Below are 26,041 nucleotides of genomic sequence, written 5' to 3'. Positions count from 1 at the left end.
ATTTATTGAACATCTGTTATGGAAAAAGTTCTTTGGGGCACTAAAAGAAATAATAAATAAGTCTTCACCCCATCCTTCAGTTAGGAAATAACCATGTAAACAATTAATATGTGCAAGGCAAAAAGAAATGTTATAAACTGAGTGGAAGCACTAAAGGAAGGAAGAAGGAAGAGAGATTTGAGATAAACTTTAAAGGTAAGAAGAGTTGCAGTGGGTGGAAAGTGGCATTCTAGACAGAGAATCGTGTCAGCAAAGATGCAGACTCATGATGGTGCATGATACAGTTGAGAAATGTGGAACATTTCAAATTGTCATGGTTGGTGTGTTCACGGAGAGATGAAGCGTGACAGATTAAGTGTCTCTAGGACGTTGACTTGTTCACGAGTTGTAACTGACAAAATTAACTTTCATGGGTACTTTTATTATAGTAAATAATCCCTTTAGACTCTACGCATACGGAAGTTTCTGTAAGATAAGGATATGAATGCCTTGGTTAATGATTATCGCAGTGCGTGTTTTGAAATGCAGCCGTTTTATTGAAGTCATGAGTATGTTAATGTAAGTTTTTGGAAACCTCTTTTAGGAGCGCTGAGACCTGGAAGTGGCCCTGAGCTCTTACTGGGTCAGGGGCCCGCTCAGCAGCCTCCACAGCAGCATCGAGTACTTCAGCAGCTACAGCAGGGGGACTGGAGGTTGCAGCAGCTGCATCTGCAGCATCGTCATCCTCAGCAGCAGCAGCTACTTCAGGATGCTTATGTGCAGCAGGTGATGCTTGCGTTACTTGAGATACAGAAGTGCTGTCGTGGAATTCATGCCGCTCTTGAATTGCAGTGAATCCCCTTTTGTATCATGGGTGCTTTGAACTGTAGATGGAAGTAAACATTTTGCTCAGTTTCCTGATTATTAAAAGAATATGTAGTTTGGACTTCCGTAGTGGTGCAGTGGTTAAGAATCCGCCTGCCAATGCAGGGGACACGGGTTTGAGTCCTGGTCTGGGAAGATCCCACATGCCAGGGAACAACTAAGCCCGTGCGCCACAACTACTGAGCCTGCGCTCTGGAGCCCGTGCGCCACAACTCCTGAGCCCACATACCATAACTGCTGAAGCCTGCATGCCTAGAGCCCGTGCTGCGCAACAAGAGAAGCCACTGCAATGAGAAGCCTGAGCACCACAACGAAGAGTAGCCCCCGCTCGACGCAGCTAGAGAAAGCCCGCTCACAGCAGTGAAGACCCAACGCAGCCAAAAATAAAAATAAATAAATAAAAAATTAAAAAAAAGAATATATATTTTATTTGCATTCTGTGAGATACTCAAGAGTACTCCTGTTGTAATAGGTTGTATTGTGGCTTTATGAAGCAAAGGATGTTCACCCAGTCATTTGGCATTGCAAATAAGTACTGCAATTTATGATGAATATTATCTTTTTCAGGTTACATTTTGAGTTCATATATATAGACTAATAATGTTATTGTTGGAAAGGTGATATTAGACTTTCAGAAGTGATATTGTCTTGGGTTTTTGTTCTTATTCTTTTTTTGCCTGTGTTGGGGGTGTGTGTGTGTGTATGTGTATGTGTGTAGGGTTGGCATTTAGAGTTGGAAGGGACATAGAAAAAGATGACCGTAAGTTCTAGTCTGTCCTTTGCCTCATCAGAACCTGCACATCTGTAGTTTCACTAAACTATTTTAAATTTAATGACTGTCTTCATTGTCCTTCCATCATTTCCTGAACTATTTTTGAGCCAGTTATATGCATGGTACTTCTCATGGGTATACCCTGTCCTCTGGTCTTGACTGATAGACCCAGAGTGGAGGATAGTTAAATAGGGGTGCCATTGGATGGCCAGAAGATACCATTGAAGGGGAGACAGAGGAGCATGGGAATTTACTGTAATGGTTCCTGGACACAAGTCACTTCAGGGGTCTTCATCAGCTGGTAAACGTGTTTCGGTTTAGGTTTCTTCCAGACATCCTTAAACTGTGCTGGAGATGGTTTTAGTTGAATCTATTATGTTTCATAAATAATTTTGAAACCAATTCCAATAAGCTGATTTAAGTTATAGTCACTTACTGACTATAGGTATCTTACATTAGTGTTTGGACTATTGAGTACCCAAGTCATTGTTATGGTAAGATCAATACCTAAAAAAAAAAAAAGGCTCTCGCACAAAAAAGGCATGAGTAATACTGATGAGTTTGTTTTTCCAATTGTAGTATCAACATGCAGTGCAACAGCAGCAGATACTTCAACAACAGTTTTTAACGCATTCAGTATATCAGCCGCAACCTTCCACATCACAGTATCCTACAATGGTAAGCGTTATGTAATTTCTAGAGATTTCTCTCTGAGTATACATTCCAGTGTTGGAATTCACAGTACGAATAGTATTATTCAGAATTTAATAATTCAGAATCAACTCAAGTTAGTTTATTAACATGTATTTTATCAAAGCCAGTTATGTATTCTCAAGCAGCTTTACATAGGGCTGAACGTGGATCTGGCACATCTTACCTGATAGTATATAAGGAGATGATTGGTTACCCAGGATCTCTTGTCATATGTCTCTCTCATTTGGCAAATGTCTGTTGAAGAAAAGAAAAGAAACCCAAAGGAAAGTTGCATTTGCTTCAGAGAATAGTTTGACCTGTTTTTGCAGCAACCGCTATACCAAGTGACTTTAAACTACCATATCATTTTTTCTTAAACTATTTAAAGGAGAATTTTTGAATCCTGCCGGGTGACCCTAACTTTCCAGTTCCTTTTTTTTTTTAAATTGAGATATAATTGACATAAGATTATATTCTTTTACCTGAAACTATCTACCTGAGATAACGTAATAATTCGATATTTGTATATATTGCAAAATGATCACCACAGTAAGTCCAGTTAAACAACTTCTTAAATAGATTGATTTCATCTTGTAGTTTTCTAGTAGTGAGCCACTCCTTCAGATAAAAATTGTTTTTCAGGTTCCTGATTTTGTTGCCAGTGTGAAAAGGAAGGAGCGTAGTAAATAGGTGCAACGCTGACAGTGCTTTAGTGACCTTGAGCGTTGTTCTGCATAACGGCATTTTTTGTTTCAGATGCAGCAGTATCAGCAGGCTTTCTTGCAGCAGCAAATGCTAGCTCAACATCAGCAGTCTCGACAACAGGCATCACCAGAGTATCTCACTTCCCCTCAAGAGTTCTCACCGGCCTTAGTGTCCTACACTTCATCACTTCCAGCTCAGGTTGGAACCATAATGGACTCCTCTTATAGTGCCAACAGGCAAGTATTTTTCCATTGAATACAAAGGAAGTTATTGTGGGAGTGGGTGTTATCATGGAGTGGAGTCACTAAGTGGCTCCTGAATTAATTTAGAGCCCATCTTAGAGTTCCCTTTTTTTCTTTTACTAGTCCTCTCTCCTGACCCCTTTGCATCTCCATCCTTCTTTCCATTTCCATCAGTTAATTCTGCTAACTGCTATTTGCAAATAAGGCTTAGCAACATCCAGCAGCATTTAAAGCTAAGAAAATTATTAGCTTATATGTTAAGACATTCTTTGTCTGACAAACTTAGTAGTTTAAAACGATGATAAACATTATCTCACACACTTTTCTTTGGATCAGGAATTTAGGAGTAGCTTACCTGTATGGTTATGACCAGGGAAAGGTCTCTCATGAGGTTACAGTTAAGATGTTGGCTGGGGCTGCAGTCCACTGAAGGCTTGCCTGGTACTGGTGGATCTGTTTATAAGGTCACTCACATGGCTTTGGGCAGGAGGCCTCAGTTGTTTGTCACATGGATGTCTCCAAAAGGCTGGTTGAGTATTCTCTTTGGCAAAATCAAAGACTGTTTTGAACAAGGAATTGTTTATTCTGGTTTCTTCAAGAACATGTGGTCCAAAAGAGAGGGCAAGGAGGAACCTTTGATGCCTTTTATGATCTAGTCTCAGAAGTCACACGTTGGCACTTCCACCATATTTCATTTGTTAGAATTGAGTCACTAGATCTAGCCCACATTCAAGGGCAGGGGAATTCGGTTCCACCCTTTGAAGGGAGGAGTGTCAAAGAACTTGCAGACATATTTTAACACGTGTTTGAAGTGTAGGTTAAGGTGACACCCCCCATTGAGTTACAGTCTGTGAAGAAGAATCCATAAATTCATTCCAGGAACAGGAGGAAGATGATTCAGATAGGGAATCCTAAAGTTGTAAAAGGATCATTGACAGGCAGGAGGGGAATGCCCATTTCTCTTTGAGTTTTAACCTCTCTTATCTGTGTTTCTAGAACTCTGAAAGTCCTTAAAGGTAGTTTTGGAATTAGAGATGGGATTCCTTCATACGGAGGCAGGCTTAGACTTTGGCAGTTGGTGCATTCCTAGAGTGAGTTCTAAACTGAATTACATTTATTATTAAGATACCTAAGTTATATTTACTAGAAAGACTATCTACTAGTTGGCCAATTCTAGCTTTCAGTTAAGTGTTTAAACATTCCACTCTTGGCTCAACTATACTGAAGGGGCTTGGGCTAGGGGATTAAATGGGCAACTTTTGCCCTTTCTTCCCTTTCAAGATCTGTGTGGTGGCAATAGAAGTGAGCTCCCAAGGGGAAGGTGAATTTAAGGGGATGAGTCAAGGCTTGCAAAATTGAGATACTTCTTTAGAAGCACATAGAGATTCTCCCTCCATTACCAGTGTTAGAAGATGTGGATCTGAATTATTAAATGAACTTGACAACTTTGTTATACTGCCCAGTGCCTATGCTGCATTTCCAGGCTGGGTTGAGGGAGAGGTACCCAGGTATTCTTAGGTTAAGAAGGCTTTAAACTCTCATCTTCTATTAAAAGCCAAGAGGCCTATTGGATAACTTTCATAGAACCAGTAGTCCTAGGCTCCAGACTATAGATATTTTAAACACCATGAATAATTTATTATATAGAAAATAACCCTCCTCTAGTTTTAGGCAATTCCTAAAGCAATTCTAGCAGCCCACCTTTTGTTGGTAGCTATGTAGAGAATGTCTTTGTCAAAAGGAAGATTATTGTGGTGTCTCTCAGCATAACCAGGACATAAAATCACCTTATTCAGTAGTGATTTTAGAGTGATACTGTTTGATATGGCAACTGATTTTCACTTTAAGGTTTATTCACTATGATAAATAACAGTTAATATTTATTTATTTATTTATTTATTTTTTTTAACATACTTTTTTTTATGACTATTTGGTTTTTTTTTTTTAAAGTATTTATTTATTTATTTATGGCTGTGTTGGGTCTTCGTTTCTGTGCGAGGGCTTTCTCTAGTTGTGGCAAGCGGGGGCCACTCCTCATCGTGATGCGCGGGCCTCTCACTATCGCGGCCTCTCTTGTTGAGGAGCACAGGCTCCAGACGCGCAGGCTCAGTAATTGTGGCTCACGGGCCCAGTTGCTCCGCGGCATGTGGGATCCTCCCAGACCAGGGCTCAAACCCGTGTCCCCTGCACTGGCAGGCAGACTCTCAACCACTGCGCCACCAGGGAAGTCCCAATAGTTAATATTTAATGAGTGCTTATTTATTTATTTATGTTCTCTCTGCTTTACATGTATTAAATCATTTAATCTTCTCAGTAACCCTATGAGGTAGATACTGCTACTCTTGTTTCACAGATAAGGAAGTTGAGACCTAGAGAAGTTAAGGGACTTGCCCAAGGGTACACAGCTAGTGACCTTTGTGGAGGTGATTCAAATCCCATGTGGTCTCCCTTCCAATCCATGCCCTTACTGCCACCTCCATCATAATAAAATGATCTGCTTTTCCAAGTATTTATAAAGTATGAACTAGGAAACTTTAAAATTTTCAACTATAATGTATTTTTTTCCTCTCTTAATTTTTACTCTAGGTCAGTTGCTGATAAAGAGGCAGTTGCAAATATTACAAATCAGAAGAACATCAGTAACCCACCTGATATGTCAGGGTGGAATCCTTTTGGAGAGGATAATTTCTCCAAGTTAACAGAAGAGGAACTGTTGGACAGAGAATTTGACCTTCTAAGATCAAGTAAGGGACACTTGAAGGCTTATTTTGCTTCACAGTAAAATAACAGCTCTATAAATTATTCAGCAAGGCCAAAGACTGTTTTGGGATGGTAAAGAGAAAATTCTTTTTGCGCATTTGAGGGCAAAATTCAGGCCATCTTCTTTTACGTATACTATCAAACTATATTGTGTGCTTTAGAAATCAATTGCTTGACAGTAGCTATTAAACCCAAGATTGCTGATAATATGCTGATTCCCAGCACTTAAATACGCATATCTTTGAATGTTAATTCAGAAATCTCCAAAAAATGGAAAATTAATGTTCAGATAAAAAGGGAGAGATTAGTATCTTGTCTTACTAATCATTTTGCAGCTCTGTTTTCTTGCACACTCAGTAGAAGATATTGTGGGTCTGAGATGCCCTTTGAAAGTGCCTGAAAGAAAACATGGGCTACTACATTATGTTAATGTTTTGTAATGTCCTTTTAATGAGTGGTGACATAAACGGGCTGCCTTGTTGTCCTGGTATGGCAAAAGTGAAATAAATTCTTTTCCATTTTAAATCAGATATCTCAATGTTTTTACTTGCAGTCATTGCCTTTTCTTAAACTACCTAATATATATGTCAAGTCTCACTATACATATTTTAGAAGTTATTTTTTGGAAAAGGTATGTATGGAGTATTTTGGGGAGGTTGCAAAACAGTAGCAAAAAGCTCACTCCTGGAGTCTGTGGATAATTGTCAGGTTTCTGAGTCTTGTGGGTGTGTGTGTGCACGTGTGTGCCCAGTGTGTTTCCCCATTTTGCATGTGAAAAGAGGGTCTTGATGGTCCCTAGTTATAGTTCCTAGTTTCTATTTTATTTTAGGTAACTGGCCTTATGAGAACATTTATTAGATGAAGTACTTTGTTCCAAATTGGTATATATTTTATATAAAGTTTATAAATGCCCTGAATTCATGTAAGAATAGTTGTTTGGAGTTTAAATTGGTATTTTACATATTGGTTATATGATTATGAAAAATTAAATTGATTAAATGCAGATATAAAAATGAGTTCTGAGCCTTTAATAAAAGTTTGTTGACTTTGGTAAAACCAAACTTACATTTTTTTATTAAAAAAATTTGTGTTAAACTACAACATTTTTGTTTGGCATTTTTCCTACAATTTATGTTGAGTGGTCCCAAAAGCAAGGTTTTTTAAAAAGGAAGTAAAATACCTCTTTCCTTTAGGGAGATGGTAGGGGGATACAGGGGGTAACCAATCATTGTAATTTACAGAATTATTTTTAAAGCAAAAGGGAAAATTAAAATATTCATTTTACTGTACTGTGACCAGGATAGTAACTAAGGTTTGCTATATCAGTTTTTTCTACTCTTTGGGTGAACACTCCCCTCCCCACTGTTTTTAAAAAATAAATCAATGTATGGAATGGGTAAAGTATTCGCATATTTTTTGTGCCTTATAAAAATGTTATTCTAAGCTCCCTAGAATTTGTAGTGACACCCAAGTGTTAGTTACTTTGCATAGGCAAGAGTGGCGTACAAATATTCATGTATACCTAACTTCATAAAAATTAGATTTAGCATGTAAAACTCTTAACCAGCTATTTGCTTTCAAACTTTAAGGTCTGATTACATGTGTAATTTGTGTATGTGTTTGTATACACATGTGTATGCCAAAGAGAGTTCAGACTTCATTGCAGCATTAGATATGGAAAGATATTAAATTCCAAATGACAGTGCAGGAGGAACTTTATCTGAAGGTCAGACTTGGAGCAACTCAGCCATTTGGGAAACTGCCTAGATGGTCCCCGAGCTATTGAAATCACTGTCACAAGGACAGTGTACTTAAATTGGCACATAGCACCAGAAAACGTGAATTCTGATACCTGGCCAAGCCATTTAACTAGGTTTAACTCTGTAAAGTCACTTAACTGCTGTTTCACTTACTCATTTATAGACTGGGTATAATGATGCTTACTTCATAGGGTTGTCAAGAAGATTAAATAATGTCTTTTAAGTGTCTGGGCACTCCATCAGTGTCACCTCTGCTTTTCTCACCTTCTGTATAAGTCTTTGGGCTCTGACTCCTGAGGTTATTGCTCTATAACCAGCATTTAAAAATTACATCTAAACTGTCAGGTTTCTCAGCTGGCAATTAAAAAAACCAAGTAGAAGGGGCTTTGTGGGCAAACACATCAACAGCAGAAGTGATGTATGACAGCGTGGAAAGAGATGGAAAAATGTCTGGTTTTCCCTTAATAATTGATAGTCATAGTAATGGGGTTCAACAAAGGTGAAATGTCTTTAATAAAGTTTATAAAGAAATCAATAAAGTATAGAATATAGTTTAGAAAGATTTCCTCCCAGATTTGACTTTATTATAATATTGAGTCATCTTTAGCACCCGTTTCACTCACAACCAATAAGGTATCTAATATTTGATCTACTTGATAAGGGTTTAAATTACACCGATGGGCAAAAGACCTCTTCTAGAACCTTAAGAGTTTCAGTAGACTAACAGTGTAATGAAAATTGATTGTTGGTCATTACTGGTTGGTTCCTCTGTCGCTATCAACTTTTTCCAAAATGAATAAATTATCAATGTGTTTGGAATATCAAATTTATCTTTTTTCTCAGTACAGATATTTATCAACAATTTTTCAAAGTCCTTTCTAAGATTTTTATATTTGGCTTATGAAAGCTTTCCAATGAGAAACTGAATACTTCTATGTATGGTCCTTAAAAGTATAGGCATTGCCCATGTAATGATTGTTCAGAATAAAACATTGCCATTTGAGGTTTTATTTTTTAAATGGTATGTGGTTATTTATTTAAAAAAAGAAAAGAAAAAAAAAAAGGCAAAAAGATATGCTGTCTAGGAAATATTTTACTTGTGTGTATTTTCCAGAAGGTAATTTAAAAATTATATTTTGAAATACTAAAATTCCAAGATACTAGTAATTGGTGATAAAAAAACTGTTTTTTAGTGATCTTTAATAGAACAGTTGAATCCAGCTGGCAAAAGGATTTAACATATAAAATATAAATCAAATTCTTCTTGCTTTTGCTTTCAGTGTAACAATATTTATGGTTTGGAATATTTTACCTGTTCCTATTTAAGACTAAAACATTAAATTGAAATTAAGCGTTATTAATAAAGCTAGTCTCAATATTTTTTACAGTTTAAGCTTGTATTTTTCATGGTCTTTTGTATCAAAGCATCCAGATTAGTATGTAAACTTTAGAAATCTAATTGTCATAATATTTAATACATTAAACACTAATTAGAATACAGGTGTTTGCTTTGGGAAAATTTTTAAGTTGCATTTGTTTGAATAGTTGTGTAGCTCTACATATTAATTAAAAGTAATACTTGATGGAATATTGTTTTCTTGTTGATAGTGGATTTATTGTTTATTTCTGTTTAAAATTGCATCAAAGTAACTAAAAGGAAGAGTAGAAGAAACTAAAGACTGTGGTTGCTTTGCATATTCTACTGAATGTGTTGGGTTTTTTTTTCTGAAGCCACAGTATGAAATAGATATAAACATCTGTATATATAGTTAGTTTGTTGTAAAACATTAACTCTCACCATTTTAAGCTGATTCAGACCTATCACTGTTCCTTTAGGGCAGAATAACAGAACTTTTCAGGTATATTAGAACAGTGTCGAAAGTATCAGATGAAGACTATACTTTTAAACCTTATTCTTTAACCTTTTGGCTATTCAAGCCATTATCCATATAAGCTGCTGAATTAACTTTTTAGAGTATATTAATTTTCTGATGATAGTATGAAATACAGTTTGATTTTAGGATTTTAAAATCCTGTATTTTTGCCATCTGTATCCATTAAACTTCTTGAAAAGATACTGTCTTCATTCAGCACACAATTCTTTTGGGAAGGCAGAAAGAGGTAAGTTTCTTATATTGGACAAATCAAGCTCAAGTTTTGCTCTAATGAAAAGAAAACCAGTTCTTTGAAAATGGGGCTTAAATACATTTTAGGGGTGACTATGTATTTGAAACTCTACATACCATTTTGTTAGTTTTTATTTATAGGTAATTGATAATTAAAAAAATTAATATGTATGTTTATTTTTTATTTTGTGCCCTGGGACCCAGATTATCATGTGAACTTTAGAAATCTAAATGGTTTTTAAAAAATCTTCCATGGAAAAATTGATGCTGTGTTTTTTGGAACAATGAGAACATGATTCATTTTATAGTGAGTTTATTCTGCTTCCTGTTTTGAAATAATTGGATAAATGAACTTTGTATGGAACAGTATGTTCATATTTTAACCTATGGGGACCCCATATATAAAAAATATTTGTTTACCCCTACATGATAGTATTTGTACTCTTGTCATAACTACATGGTGCTGTTTATACATTTACCATGAATTTACCATAGATAGATGGAGATAATACATCACTGCATGAGGATTCAAAGAACTTTAGTGGTAACTTTGCATTTTTATATGCTGGGAACCATTGGAACAGTAGTGGTTTATAAACCTGGAGAATATGTTAATATGTAGATTCCCAAGCTTCTATTCAGATAATCTGATTCATTTGTATTATATTAGGTCTGTGATAGGACCCAGGTTTTATACAAGAGTATAAATACATTTTACACAGGAGTCCTGGCAATTATGATGCAGATGGTTTAGGAAGGAAATCTGGTCCTGATTTTGACCTAAGTACCTGTAAACTATATACTTATATACAAATATATATATGTAAGTATAATTTTATTAGGGCCTGATAAAATTGGTAACCCACAGGTATCCTCTGTGATTCAGTGAATCTTAGGCCTCTCCTTAAAGTTTGATTGTGGCTTCCCACCACAATAAATTAAAGACACCTTTGGTTATATAAGGTGTTCTCCAACCTTATTTTTTCAGAAAGTTGCTATGAAAGTAACTTCTTTATAGTTAAGTGTTGGACAACAAAATATGAAAAAGCTTTTTTTCTTAGTACAATCAGCATTTGTTACTGATTTCCTGAATTAAGTATACAGTGAATACCTTGAAAAAGAACATCTAAAATAAATTTTCATTGTTATCCATTTCTGTATTGGATTTGAAAATAACCTCTTAAGTTTTGGAAATTTTATTTGTGCATAAATCAGTTGTCAGATGTGTTGCCTTAAAATATTAATTAGTGCTTCAACAAAATTTTAAGTAAAAATTTAAACAATCTAAAATTTCATGTGGATATTGCAGAGTTAGTTTTAGCCATAAAAGCTCATAATTGTATCATAAAGGTGTTTAAAGAATCAGTTGTCCATAGCAATAATTGAGTATTTTCAGGATATTGTAGACTCTAGGGCCTTGCCTTCTCAAGCTTGCGCTCCCTGGACCAGCAGTGTCATGTCCTCTGGAAGCCTGTTGAACTGCAGAATTTCAGGATCCATTCCAGAACCATCCAGTCAGAATCTGCATTTTAACAACTCCCAGGTGATTAGAATGCACATTAAATTTGAGAAGCACTGTCCTAGGAGATTGCTGCTTTAACTTGGGGCTTTTTTTGTTTCACTCTGCAGTTACGAGTCATTTTTAAAGAATTCTCATTCTATTTGGATTCTCCCTCCCCATCCTGCCATCCCTTAGAACTCAAATGAAACCAGCATAGTTTACCCATAGAATTCCTTAAACATGAAAAGTATAGTCCTGGGAATGTTTAAAATATCTGTAAGGGCAAAATGGGTCCCTAATAGCATATGTTTGATTACCAAGAATCAGAGGATAGAGAGGCATTTTATAAAAATCCAGAAGTTCTCAACTGATAAAGTGCCTGCGATGTGCAGAGTTTAAGAGCAGGGAAAAATAATCACTACTAGGGAATTAGGATACATTAAATCTTCTTCAGACATACCAAACCTGCTCCCACCTTTGAGCCTTTGCTCTAGCACTTCCTCTGCCTGGTGTGTTCTTCCCCAGGTATCTACTCCTGCCTCCTTGGAGTCTTTTCTCACCTGGTACCTGTTAGAATCACTCTGTTTCACTCTGTTTATTACTGCAACCTGTGTCTGCTCCCTTAATTCCTTTTACCCTGCTCTACATTTTTCTCTCTAGCTTTAACAGTCTCTATTTCTCATGCTTGTTGCTTGTCAGTCGTTTTTCCATGCCAGCATATAAACTCCATGAGGGCAGGAGTCCTCTTTTTGTTTGCTATTGCATGCCCATTGTCTAGAACAGTGCCTGGCACATACTAGATGCTCAACTATTTGTTGAATGAAAAAACGAATTCTGTTGTTAAGGCTTTTAATTTAGTAGAGAAATATCTATATCTTTGCATTTGTATGTATGAGAATGGTTTAACCAAGTAATATGAGAAATGAACAATAACATAAAATGAAGTAACATATAGTGAATTACTTTTTATTGCTATTGAGAAATAGGATTTACCTATTTTATGAATGAAGGACCATTTGCAGTATTTTTTCCATGTGTGCTTTCAGAGAAAGTTTGCCAAATATGTCTCTGTTTAATAATCTGGGTTTAACTTCAGATCCAATATGTTACAAGTTAAAGACAACTGGTATTTAAATAAACCAAATTAAGTTATTTACTAGGTTAATTGTATTTAGTGAAATCTAGCACTGTGATTACATTGTTAAACTTGGCCTTTGTAGCAACAAGTATGTATGAAAACTCAGGACTACCCACTAATACTTAAACGGATGAACTTTGAATCTCATATTTTTCAAGAAGGCTTTGTTTAATTTTCACGTTTATTTATACTGTATGCCACTTTTAAATTTAAAGATCGTTTTGTTTTTATTTTATTTTTTGTTTTGTTTCATCTTATTTTTGCAGACAGGCTCGAGGAGAGAGCATCCTCAGATAAGAATGTAGAGCCACTTTCTGCTCCACATAACCATCCTCCAGAAGATCCTTTTGGTTCTGTTCCTTTCATTTCTCACTCAGGCAAGTTACATAAGTAACATCATCACTATCCATAAAAAAGTACATACAAGAACAATAACAGCAACAAGGGCAAAAACCCTTATTATAAAGCCAAAGTAGGAATCAGGTTTTAGTTACAGCAGATAGAACAGAAAATTATTTTAACCTTTAGCCATCCTCGTTTTCCTGATGTTCTTTCCATTGGGTTATTCAATTTGTGCCTTTTGCAAACACAGAAAAATGCTGATTTGCGTAGTAGAACCATAACTGGTTCTTTCTACCTCGACTGTTGGATAGTATTGAAAAATTTCATGCATGAAAATATCTCTCACTTTTATATACTTAAAATACATTTACAGACATTTTTATACTTAGCTTTTGCTTAAAAATCCTGTTTTCCTAGTTTATACATGCTCTCTTGTAGCTGTGTTTACAAAGTATTAGTGACTTTGTTACAACTTGTGACAAATTACCTATTTTCTTCTTCTTGCTTTGATTTCAATCCAGAATTTAATTATTCACCATTTAAGAATATTTGTGATAATGTTTTCAAAGTAATTACCTAGTTAATGCTGTCGAAGATAACTAGGATGGAATAGGATCCCACTCTGGCATAAATGGATTTTTGTGTTTGTATAGTTAGAGTGGGAAAATTGAGTTTAATCTTAGAAAAGGGAAATGCATTGCAAGAAATTATGCTTTACTAGAAGGTAAAGGTTTTGTTTAATATATTCAAGGTAATTGTCAGCTATGTTCTTTGCTTCTGTTTCGTTTATTTCTCACTCAGGCAAGTAAAATATGTGACATCATCACTACCATTTAAAAAAACTTCATACAAGAGAGAACAATAACAAAAGAAAAGCATTGTGAATGTAAAGCCAAAATAAGAAATAGGTGTTCAGGATTTCTGATAATACACTGAAGCAATGTTATAGCCTTTCAACATTCAGATTTGGTTATCCAGAACAGTACAGTAACTAAGAGTGTTTCTGTATACTTTGATGTTCCATATTTTTACTCTTTGCTGTTTATTGAAAACAATCCATATTTTTGTCATTTTCTGTTAGCTTCCTTCAGATTATCTTTTTCATGAATGATATGAAATCATTAACTGGGGAAGACAAATTGACGGTGTCAGTTTACTTAATATGTATAGATGCACTCCCTCACAGCCCCAATACCCTAGGTCAAAAACTGTTACTGTCTTTTTGGGTTTTTTTTAATAATAGCACAAATGGTCTTTATAAATTCTCAAGAACATGGTACTCAGTGACTTCAGATAGTGATCTATTTGTGGCAGAAAGCGGTTTCAGTACTAGCTCTTTTTCATACTCTAGAAGGAGTTACATAATCCCCTTCAGGTTTGTACATATCTATGCAACTTCTTGTCTGTTCTTTAATAGCTTCTGAAAGAACCCTGGGGAAATGAATAGTAGAATCAGGAACTAGAGTAAGCCTCAGTGATTTGCCTTTTCCGTGGGCACCCTTATTTTGGGGTTGGCCTAGGATTTCTGTAGTTAGAAATAATGCTCACAGATTTGAGCTTGATTGCTGCTGTTGCTGTTTTGTTTTTCTTTTTCCTTTGGGTATTTAACTTCTCTATTAGATTTTAAGCTTGCTGAGGGTTGAAAACATGAATTTTCTGTCTTTGAATCCTTCCCAGTAGCCAACCCAGTAAGTACCTATTAATATTCATTGGCTGTATGAAAAAATTATGACTGTTCCTAAAAATTCATACTCCTTGGTGTTAGGACAGTGACCATAAAAAATGCCCTTTGATATAAATGCTACTGCTCCAAAAAATATTTTTAGATTTAGTGTTAATAAGAACATTGGAATAGTTTGGTTATGAAAAATTGAGTACATAGACTAGAATAAAGGAGGGAATGGTCATAAGAGAAATGTGCCTCCAGAGAGAAGAAAAGGCAATCACTTTGCTATGTTAGCTTTGTTAATTTATTTTTATCAGATTCAAAATACATAATCAAAATTTAAAAATCTGAAAATAACTTACTGCCACTGACCTATTCATCATCAAGATTAGAAATACTTTGTTATAAATAATTTTTAGGTAACAATAAAGTATTTGAAGGCATTCATTTTCCTCTAAGAGTAAAATAATTGAATCTCTGAAGCAAAAAACTTCCTCATAAGCTTTATGAAGAAATTGGAAAAAGAAAAAGGAATTCTACCCATTGAAAATACATTCCACGTGGCATCGTGAGCATCTGGAGATTTATAGGACTAGGACAGAAGAAAGGCAAGAAACTACTTCTAAGTGTGTGTGTGTGTGTGTGTGTGCAATACAGGGTGATATGTATATGTGATAAGCCATCTTACTTGAATCTGAGAGTTGACAATTCTGAACATAATTTAATTTTAGGTAAACCATATAGAGAATGCTAGCTGAGAATAAAATGAATTCAATCATGAGGCAGAATGCTATAAGAATTCTAGTGGCAAAGTGCATTTAAGGAGACACACTGTCTTGAATCTAGTGTTCCTTACACTGGTTTTATTAGGAATTGTGTTCTTTTTATTTTGAAAGAGAAATTTCTGTTAAAACTTTTAATCTTAACTTTGAAATTAATGAATTAGTTTTTACTTTGCTTTTCTTCAGTTGATCATAATTTTATAAAATTATTTTTAAGCTAAATTTTTAAGTTAAAATAATGTGTATCTACTTTAAAAAGTTGGATTTAACAAGGTTTATAATGAAAAAAAGTCACTTCTCTGCTTGCTCCCTCCCTATACCCTTTCCCTGTACAGACTCCCTGGAGATGATTTTTCATTTCTGGCATTGTAATATGTCATGCTTATTCTTCTATTTCTTTTATTTCAATTTTAGATGATGTGTATAGACTTCGTATTTTGGAAAATGATGATTTAGATTAATTACACTGTTAGCACCCAGCCGCAATCACATGCACCTGTCCTTTCGCTAATTTCCAGTACAGTTTTGACACAATTGTTGGTTGTCCATGTTGTTCAATGCGTACATTTTATGCATATGTAAGTATTTGTCACTGAGGTCCAGTATACCATTATTACATTTCCTTCTATAAGGTTTTATTTTTCCTGGAGTTAATTATAATGATGTTTATAAAAATGACTATGTTTTGTTCCCTGGTTTTTTCTGTACCCTGTCATTGATTCATCTCCATTTGGAAATGTAAATTTCCTCCCAACTTAAGGTGGCTGTCATTTTCATTTTTACTTGATTACGTCTCTCGCCGAGCTCCGCAGCCTGAGTTGGTTGCTTCCTGTGCCTGCCACACGCTTATCATCCTAGTATTGTCTTTTGCCTGTCGATCTTCCTGGGAATTCTTGGATCTCCTCTCTTTCTCTTTCTTGGTTAGTAGAGCAACTCCTCTAGAAATTTCTTGAGAAAATATATATGCATGGGGGGAAAACTTTTGAACTTTGCTGCCTTTTTTTCCTAACCTGACACTTGACTGATAATTTGGCTGGGTAAATAATTCTTTGTTGGACATAGTTTTTCCTTGTGAATTTTCAAGGTACTGCTTCATTGTATTCTAGCTTCAAAAAAAGGGATAGGGGGCTTTAACTAGAGGAATGGCTGCACTCTATGCCCCTAACCCTAGGTCCCGTAGCCTCTACTATTTAGAGGCAAAAATACCTGTTTCTTCTCCTTGTTAGCTGCATGTACTGCAGATCTGGTACGGTCAGCAGCCTTAGTTTGTCTATATGGATGCCTGTTTGTTGCCTCGGCTTATGATGATCACTTTTGGACTTCTCAAGAAGCTTAGCTGAAGGTAACATTTTGGTAGACCATGTCTTCAAATGAATCAAATCTAGCTTTCCTTCTTCTTAGCTTTAAACATTTCTTTATGGGCAAGATTAAATTTTGTAATTATTCTTTTATGCAGAAATCAAATAATTATATCAAGAATCTGTTTGGTGCTGTATAGAAAGGGAATATCTTATTCCATAAGCTGATATCTTAATTATAATGGAATTATATATACCTTGTATGTCAGGTTACTAAGCTGATATTAGTAGTGTGGTGTGTCATAAAGAACATTGACTTTAGAATTAAAAAGCCCTGGGTATGCATCTTAGTTCTGTCCCAGATTAACCATGTGATACCGGCTGTTGCCTAATTTCTTAGAGGGTTTCTGTATCTTAAATTGGGGATAATATTAGCTAGTTGATGAGATTGTTGAAAGGATTAAATGAGAGCATGTTATACAACACGCGGACATCCTCAGTGTTGGTCGCTGTTGTGGCTCTTGTAGGTAGTGTTATTAAATAGTATTTTTACTACTTACTACTAAATTCCAAAATCTTAGTGTTAAATAAGTTTTGAAGCTGCCATCTAGCTTGTAGTAGTACAGAGTTCCAGTAATAATAAGCTAACTACTGAATTACATCTTTTAATAAAGTGTAGAACCTGTCTATGAAGCTGTTCCCCACCAAGAACTGTTTTAACAGTGCCATTTCTATTTTTATTAAAGCATTAACTACCAGTATTCTGTACAGTGTACACACAGACATCCTGTTAAAAGCATGGTGTTCGTTCCCAGTCCTGAAATGCACCCAGCCTTCCTTCTCCCCAAGGCATCGTGCTGCAGTTAGTTGAATTACAGCGTGGACAACCTAATTTTAATAAACACTCTCAAATTCTGAAACATAGTATTTGAAGAATTTCGTCACTGAAGTTTTAGATTTCTTGTATTGCATTTCATCTTTAATTAGGTTTGGTGAACTTCCTTTACTCTCCCCAACCCCAGACCTACCTCATGGGTCTCATTAGCTAACAGGAAGTTAAATTGAATTTAGGGTTGGGAAGGTCACATCATATATAACGAATACTTGTTGGAACATAAATTACTACAGATTGTCAGTCCAATTGCTGGGTCATTTTATAAGCCATGATGAGTGTACTGTTTATAACTTTAGATTCTAGTAATTCTTGAAGATCAAGAATTTTCCTCTTCCAGAATGTCAGTAATAATGGTTACCATTTATTGAATCCTACTGTACACATACAGTGGAAACAGGCTCAGAGCAGGATCAGTGACTTGCTTAAGGTAAGATAGTTTATAAGCAGGAATCCAGCTCTGTCTGATGCTAAACTCTGTTCTACAAACAGTAGTAAAACAAAAGTGTTAAATGACTTGTTTTACCAGTGTTCAGTGGATGTTCTGTGTGAATCGTTCCACTTGTAGATGTGTTTTTGATGTATTTGTGGGACGACGTGAGCTCCACGTCCAACTCCTCCATCACCTTGATTCCTCAAGTATCAAGGGACTTGTTTTAAATGAAAACCTACAATAACATGAGTGACGTGATAGAAATGTCAGTTTTAATCAGAGTGGCAAATATTGCCTTGTCGCTTGGCCTGTCTTGAGAGAAATCATACAGATTTTGATAAAACCTTCTAATCCAGTAATCCTTGGGTCTGGCATGGTAAATTGCTGAGAAATGATGGCAGGCAGTATGCTTCCAATTCAAAGTGAGCTTTAAAGTCTTACAGCCCCTCCCTTATACCCCAAATGATGAGACAACAGAAGGCATGTAATTACAATAGCAGTTTCAAGCCATTCATCCTCTATAATCCGATAGCAAGGAAAAGAACATCAAAACAAAATTTTCTTGAAACTGGAAGCTTCTTATGTGATTAAAAATGTACCACCTGTTTTATAACTAAAAGAACTGTCCTCTAAAAGATGGAAACCTGATTAGAAGACTGGTAATATGAATAGTATGATGCAAATATGCCCCTCTCCCCACATTGTTTTGGACGTATTCTAAATATTTTGTATTTTTTGATATAGTTTATAAAGGTTCATTTATGTGGTTTAAGAATACATATGCAGTATTTATTTAAAATAGTGTGGCATTACCCAGGATCTCATTCTTTTCACAAAGTATTTGTTTAAAAGAATACTAATAATAATAATAAGTATATGAAAGTCTGTGAAAATTGATGATAAATTTTAGCTTTTGAGTTTGGAGTCATCTTTTGGACTGTGTAAGACTATGATGTCTTTGAACTTTTAACATCTAGAAATATCTTTTTATGAAAACTTGAGCTTGGAATAGATGAATTCATGTTCTTATGTTCTTCATTTGGTGGATTCATGTTCTTAAATTCATTTGGTTAGATAAGCTTGTTCTTCAGAACCTCCCAATTGTTTATACCTTTGTCAGTCATTTTCCAGATCACTAGAATCAGGATTAGTACATGGGTTTCACAACTGTTAAAGTGAATGATAAGTTTCTTGAAGTCAGGAATTGTCGTATCTTTGTATACCCCGTACAGTACCTTGATGAATGAATTCATTATCAAAGTATACTTTGGTAATCTAATATAAACTTTCTCTCTCTCACACACCCTAATAGTTAATGAGCTTTCACTAGATAAGATGAATTTTATTAATGTTCAGCTCTATCAGGTAAGTTCCATTATTGTCCTTATTTTACAGATGAGGAAACTGAGGCTTTTTTGGATGTTTATCTTCTGTGGATTTTGTAAAGTTGTATATGCTTTCATTTGTTGATAAAGCCTTATAGTATTTCCAGAACTTAACCCTACAGGGTTAAAGTATTTATCGTACTGTTTAACAAAGCACTGTTTACTGAAATAGAAACAATACTGTGCTCATTCTATTAGTTTTTTGTTTTTTTGTTTTAGTTTTTTTAAATTTTCAGGCATAGCTTTTGTAAATTTTCAGGCAGAATACAAAAGGAACACAAGACAAGTCTGTGGTTGTATTTTGTAGAGGGTTGGTGCTAAGCTATACTGAATGTTTGCTGGTGATGATATTCTACTGGTAGTTTAATTGTAGAATTTACAGATGAGAGTTTTAAAACTAGTGTCATCAGCAGAGAAGTCACTATGGCCTTAAACTTGGACAAGCCATTCAGCTTTTCCCTAGTTGCAAATTATTTATGTATATAAAGAGATTGGACTAGGTCTTTAAAAATCTCTTCTTGTTTTTTTGCTTTCAAGATATAGTTGAAACTATGAAACAGGATTAAGGTCACTGAAAGAAAGAAATGAGAAGAGAAACCAGAAAGCCAGGGGATGAGCATTGGTTGGTAGCACTGCATATTTTGAAGTGGTAGGAAGTCATGATAGTGCTCTGCCATGGAAAGCAAGGGGAACATTTTTGAAGATGTGGTTAATAAGATTGAAGGGGAAAGATCATAGCAAACCTTACAGGGCGATTTCACCCTAATGTTGTGTGGGAGCCTAAATGGTGGGGAGTTAAGAGATAATGTATGAAAACCCCTTGGCACTGCATTTTCACTCAGGACAATATTAGTTACTATCTTCTCTGATTCATTTCTCAGTACCATTAGAAATGTATAGTAGGTACTCCACAAATAACCATGAAATGATGGTATAATACATTGGCAATAGCAATAATATAGCCCTTGACTGAGTACCTACAACGTGCCAGCACTGTTATAAGCACTTTACCTGAATTCTCACTTTAATCTCCGCTACATTTCTCTGAGGCAGGTATTATTGCTGTGTCCCTACTTTACAGCCGAGGAAACCGAGACACTAAGTAATACCTGACTCCAAATGAGAACACAGGTCATCAAAGGACACTTTGATGAAGTAAGGGAAGTATACTGTATATTTTGATATAGACAGTTACCAAATGGTTAATTTGGTATTTCACTTGTTTAGTAAATGCTTGTTATTTTATGGATGGTACTGAATAATTGAAGCTCTACTTTGTTAGCTTTGAACTACTATCTTGAAATTCTATATAAGAGGTATATTAAGCCATAAAGCAGTGAGGATAAGCAGAATTTATGTGTGTAAATAAGTACTAGTTCTCGAGAGATGAATTTATATGCCACATGAGAATTTAAGACTTCATAACGTCATTGCTGTTCTTAATAGTTTACCCAAATCTGCACTGCCTATCTTAGTCACTCACCTTATTCTCAGGATTTGGCTCTGATTAGATTTTGGCTTTTTCCTGCAATCAAACCCAACCTCAAAAGATGAGGATTACTCAAAAAGCTGAAATTTTTACAGTTTGTAGTTAGTTCCAAGGCACAAAACAGAAAGAAAAATATCCTGACTAGAAGCCATCAAAATATCATTCCACTGTATTTAGTTTGAGGAAAGAAGAATGCCCTACTTAGAGCCAAAAATAAAGATTGGTCAATATATGAAATTTTACAGGCTTTTACCAATATCATTTAATGGAGAAAAATGCAACTGAGGTATGATGCTGGGCACATTCTAGACATTTGTTTATGCTTTAAATACATGTTCCTGGCGCTTATTGTAAATATTACAGCTCCCCTTCTACCTACCTGAAAACCAGCCATTTTTGTGTTAATAATACAAATCCCAGTAAATATAGGGATTATTAGGATTTGGGATATATTGAATTATAAGGCAACATATTTAGGCTATACTTTTGGGAAATTAACTTAAGCAGTGAAATGATCCTGATTTAAATTTCATGGTAAACCAAATGTGTAATATTTGCTCTAACGGCTTAGAAGAAGCAGTCTAGCACCAAGAGCAAACAGTAGGAATATCTGAATTTTTTTTAATGACAGAAATATGTTTAGGCAAAGAAATAGGTTTTAAAAGTTGATGGCACTCAGCTATGAAGTCACATTTTAAAGCACTGTACATTGTACAGTTGGTAACCAACTTTCTAACTTGTAATACTTATTTTGACAGTCTTTTGTGCCTTTGGAACAGGACTAAAAGTCTTAGAATATATTGAAGTAATTTTAAAAAATTTTTATTGGAGTATAGTTGATTTACAATGTTGTGTTAGTTTCTGCTGTACAGCAAAGTGAATCAGCTATACATATACATATATCCACTCTTTATTAGATTCTTTTCCCATATAGGTCATAATAGAGTATCGAGTAGAGTTCCCTGTGCTATACAGTAGGTCCTTATTAGTTATCTATTTTATATATAGTAGTATGTTACATGTTGATCCCAATCTCCCATTTATTCCTCCCCCCCTTTAATTTCCATTTCTTTCTCAGTTTTTTATAGCTTCACAGTGAAGAGAGGAAAATTAAGTGGATGGCTGTTGTCACAGAAAGCGAAACTATGGTTGTAACTTGCAGTTTTGGAGCCTAACTTTTCCCCAGCAGGAGGTGCTACAGAGAGATAACCACTTGTACTTAAAATTGTGCTTCATGGTGCTTAATATTTGAGCTGCTCTTAGTATGCTGGCAGAGAGGCCCATTGCTGCTCTTGACTCTATGTTAGTTTATGAAGGAGTGGAAGGATGGAGAAATAGGGAAACGTTTAAGCAGGGTCAGGGTGGGTAGGTTATGTGAATATGGGAGAAAAAAGGAATTTGGATAAATATTTTTGATTGCTTGTTTTAGTTTTATGAAGGGGTGACAATAAAAGAAATAAAACCAGTCTGTATACACCAACCAGAAATTTCCCCAGTTGCCCATACTTTTCAGGGATGTAATCTGAAACCCTAAAGATGGGATAGATCATTGCGGGTGTCTTTTCATGTTCTTTTTGAAAGTGATCCTTTCAATTTCTAATATTGTGCTCTCAACTATAGCTATTTAAAAATCAGAGATATAGTTTCCAGGATCCAAAATGCACCCTTGTGGTGTGTAAATATACATTTGTTTGCCTGCTTATTTTTGGCCAGTTCTAAAGTAGACCTGAGCCACTCTTGAATTAGCCATAGAATTGCACCCTCCTCTCTGCCCCCTCCCTATTCTTCCCTCTCATCTTCAACCACTGGGTCCAGAAAGTAGATAGGAAGTTGGAGTATGATGTATGAGATAATTGAGTTTGGCCTTGCTCTGGAGATGATGACAGTTAACTTTACCAAGTGCTTTTGAGTCAGGCACTATCTTAAGTCCTTTCTTTACAACAGTCCTACAAAGTAGAACCTGTTATTATCATATTATTCTCTCGTAATATAATAATATATATTCCCTCATGTATGAGGGAACAGAGTAGAGAGAGGGTTTAGCTGTGGTCTTAGTAGAGATTGTTACTGGGTTAACTTTATTAGCTCTGTATTGATTTTGCATAAGGAAGGAATAACAGTAAATCGGTAAATTATGATTAAAAAAGGGGTTTTCTTTCCCCTCTCAAAGAAAAAGTGCATGATCATGGTTCTGTTTAAAATGCTGAAAAACTAGAAACAACCTAGACGTAAAACAACCTAGAGGTAAATAGTTCAATGCTATACATACAATGTTTTATTATGTTTCTATCAGAATTACTAAATGGACTATGTTGATACCTGTAAAAGATGCGTTAAAAATGGTAAGTGAAACCCTACAAATTTATATCCACACTGACAATTTAAAAAGCAGATCTGTATAGCACTTTACAACAAAGAAATACGTATCTGTATTAATACAACTTTGAGAAGCTGACAAAAGGCAGACAGAGTAGGGAGTAGAAAGTGACAAATGTGTTTTGGAAAGCAATGTTGACCATTTGGGTAAAGGAAACAGTTAATTTAGAAGACAAAGATTAATATAAGAATACCAAGAGAAGGACTCTTGTCCTATGTTAAATATTCCAGAAGATTTCTAGGAACAGAACTCTGTGCCCTAGAAATGGAACATTTTCCAGGGAAATTGTAGAGCGGCATTTTCCCTAAGTGCTTTTTGCAGAATTGTTTATAAAGGTTAATAGGTGTTACATGTAACAAATAAAAGTGTTTGTAGTGAAGCAAATTTGGGAAACCCTAGGCTTCATTCAGTCAGATTCTTCTGTGTACAATGTGTCAGCACCTTTAGTACGATAAGCATTTTCCAGGTGAGTGGTGGTGGTGAGAGGGGTACATTGTAGAGTGCAGCATTTCATAAACTCATTTGCCTGAGACCACAGAACTGTTTGGTTCTTGTTACGGGAATAGCGTTCTGCAGAAGACACTTTAGGAAACATACTGGAATGTTCCTGGAGGTGTCCATGAGCAGGCAGGAGGGGTGGTGCCCGTGTGGCTCTCTGTGGGTGGGTAAGGAGCCTGAGGAGGTACTAAGTTAACGTGTATCTTAGAGGGACTGTCCTAAAGTCAGGGGTGATTGCAAGTCTTTGCCATCGCATTTTTTGCTTTTGGATAAAAATTCATGAAAATAAGTGCTCTGGCTAATCTAAAAGTAACCTTTGTTTTTAATATCAGAAGTATGCTGTATGGAGAAGTCAAATGAAAGTCTGCATTTGATTTGATTTTAATCTGTTAGGATTGAAGATAAGCTTATTATGAATATGTAAAGATACAGCATATAACTCTTGGCTGGTTTCAGGGAACTGGCAGTTGAATAATGGATGAAGATTATATTTGTATTTAAGTATAACTGATAGAAATCTCCACATCTTCTCTCCCCCTCACTCCTCAGCCCCACTAGATTTCCTCCCCACTCCCCACTTCACGGTTGTCAACAACCTGCATGAGCTGACCGGAGCCAGTGGCGTTTCCGTCCTCAGTTCATTGGGCTTCTTTGCGTCACCCTGCGCAGTTGTCTACTCCCTCCCCCGCAAACACTCTGCTCTCTTGGCTTCGGCAACATTACACTCACCTGCGTTTGGTCCTCCTCTCTGGCACTTCCCTGTTTGCTCTGCAGGTTCCTCTGTTGATTTCTAAATGTTCTACACCTGAGGGCTCAGTGGCGGATCCCCTTTTCCTCAGAGAGACGCTGAAGGGTTTTCAGCAGTAGCCACATGATTAGCGTTTCAGGAGGGTTATTCTGGTGACAGTGTAGAGGAGCAGTTTGAGGGATATGGGCCTGGAGGCAGACAGGCAAGTTTAGAGGCTAAGGAGTTGCTGGATGAAGATAAGGAGGGGATGGGATAGACAGCTGGCAGAGGGAGAGGAGGGACCCGATTCCAGAGATTTTAAAAACACTATTTGGTGGGAAGAGGGAATATGATTTGCAGATTTCTGCTAGTTTGCAGAACTTGGTAGGTCGATGGAAGTGTTCACTAATTTAGAGGGAACTGGTGAGGACACATTTTAAGAGGAAAGATGATCTCTTTTGAAATTACTGAGTTTGAAGTAATGGTAGGAGATACATATTTATGATAAGTATTAGATGGATAGATGAGTATTCATGGTAAGAATCAGAGATCCACTCATTACCGTGTAAATGCTGATAACATACAAGTAGTTAGGACCCAGGGCAGGACATGCAGAGGGAGAAAGACAGCCAAGGATAGAACCCTGGGGAGCATACATGTTAAGGAGATGTTAGTGAAAGAGAAGTCTCTACAAATATGACCAAGAGGGAATAGTCAGAGAGGTGGGAAGACAACAGTGCTGACTTTCAAAGAGAAGGAAATAACTCACAGGTGTCCTATGCCATGGAGACCACTGTGTTAATAACGAGAAAGAAATGGTCCTTCCATCATAAGGTATAATTAGTTTCCATGACTAAAGACTATACTTTCAACCCTAGCTAATTGTTTTGAAAATATCTGATCTTAGAGGGGAAGGGATAAATGGATATGTGGTTGGATCAATTCAAATTGTTTCCTACCTCTGGAAAATCAATTCAGTACACCAGTGTATTGGGAGGGCTGTATATTTTCATGTAAACTAACATACTATTTATCTTTACTATATATCATACAGTGAAATTGTAGAGCACTGTATTTGATGCAATTTTATTACCTATCATACAGTGAACATACTGATAGTTAAGATTTTTATTAAAGTAGCATGCTTTTAATGTAATGTCCAGTAGTATAGGTATGACAGTTTAAGGAAGATGTGGCATCTAGGGAAGGCAGATATCCTTGGTACCGTCTCAGTTCAGTAGCTGGTCCTTAGTTTTGATCAGGCTGTGGGGATGCACTCATATGTTAACCCAACTCATAAGATACTTGTTTACAAAAAAACACCAGAATGCCAATTTAAAAATTACACAGCGAAACATAACTAAGCAGATAAGCTATTCACGCTTGCTGATCTCTGTGGGAAAACTTTATAACAGAGTTGAAATATAAGCAGAAGGCTGTTGGGTAAACGTGGGATCTGAGCAGGGCAGCTGTCTGGATAATCTTAGTTTGAAGGTGGAAGAAGAAAATGTGCTTGTGTACTGTATTCAGAGTCCTGTTCTGGGTACTGTAAGTGAGACTTAGCTGTCAGAGATCACCTAATGGTGAGGAG

General features: G+C 35.9%; 1 protein-coding gene across 3 annotated transcripts in view; it reads left to right on the top strand.

Moving 5' to 3' along the window:
- The window catches only part of BMP2K (BMP2 inducible kinase), a 122,461-nt gene that overhangs the window by 92,881 nt on the left and 3,539 nt on the right, over window positions 1-26,041 (top strand). For 2 of the 3 annotated variants that reach the window (XM_059922784.1, XM_059922787.1), the window contains exons 11-15: window positions 584-765; window positions 2,216-2,314; window positions 3,086-3,270; window positions 5,863-6,020; window positions 12,828-12,938. In XM_059922784.1, coding sequence (XP_059778767.1) covers window positions 584-765; window positions 2,216-2,314; window positions 3,086-3,270; window positions 5,863-6,020; window positions 12,828-12,938 — 735 coding nt within the window. The remainder of the gene's footprint in view (window positions 1-583; window positions 766-2,215; window positions 2,315-3,085; window positions 3,271-5,862; window positions 6,021-12,827; window positions 12,939-26,041) is intronic. The other variant, XM_059922785.1, reaches the window with a different exon arrangement.

Source organism: Balaenoptera ricei, chromosome 5 (assembly GCF_028023285.1).
Source record: "Balaenoptera ricei isolate mBalRic1 chromosome 5, mBalRic1.hap2, whole genome shotgun sequence".
Classification (NCBI taxonomy): Eukaryota; Metazoa; Chordata; class Mammalia; order Artiodactyla; family Balaenopteridae; genus Balaenoptera; species Balaenoptera ricei.
This window is presented reverse-complemented; position numbering and strand designations above follow the sequence as displayed.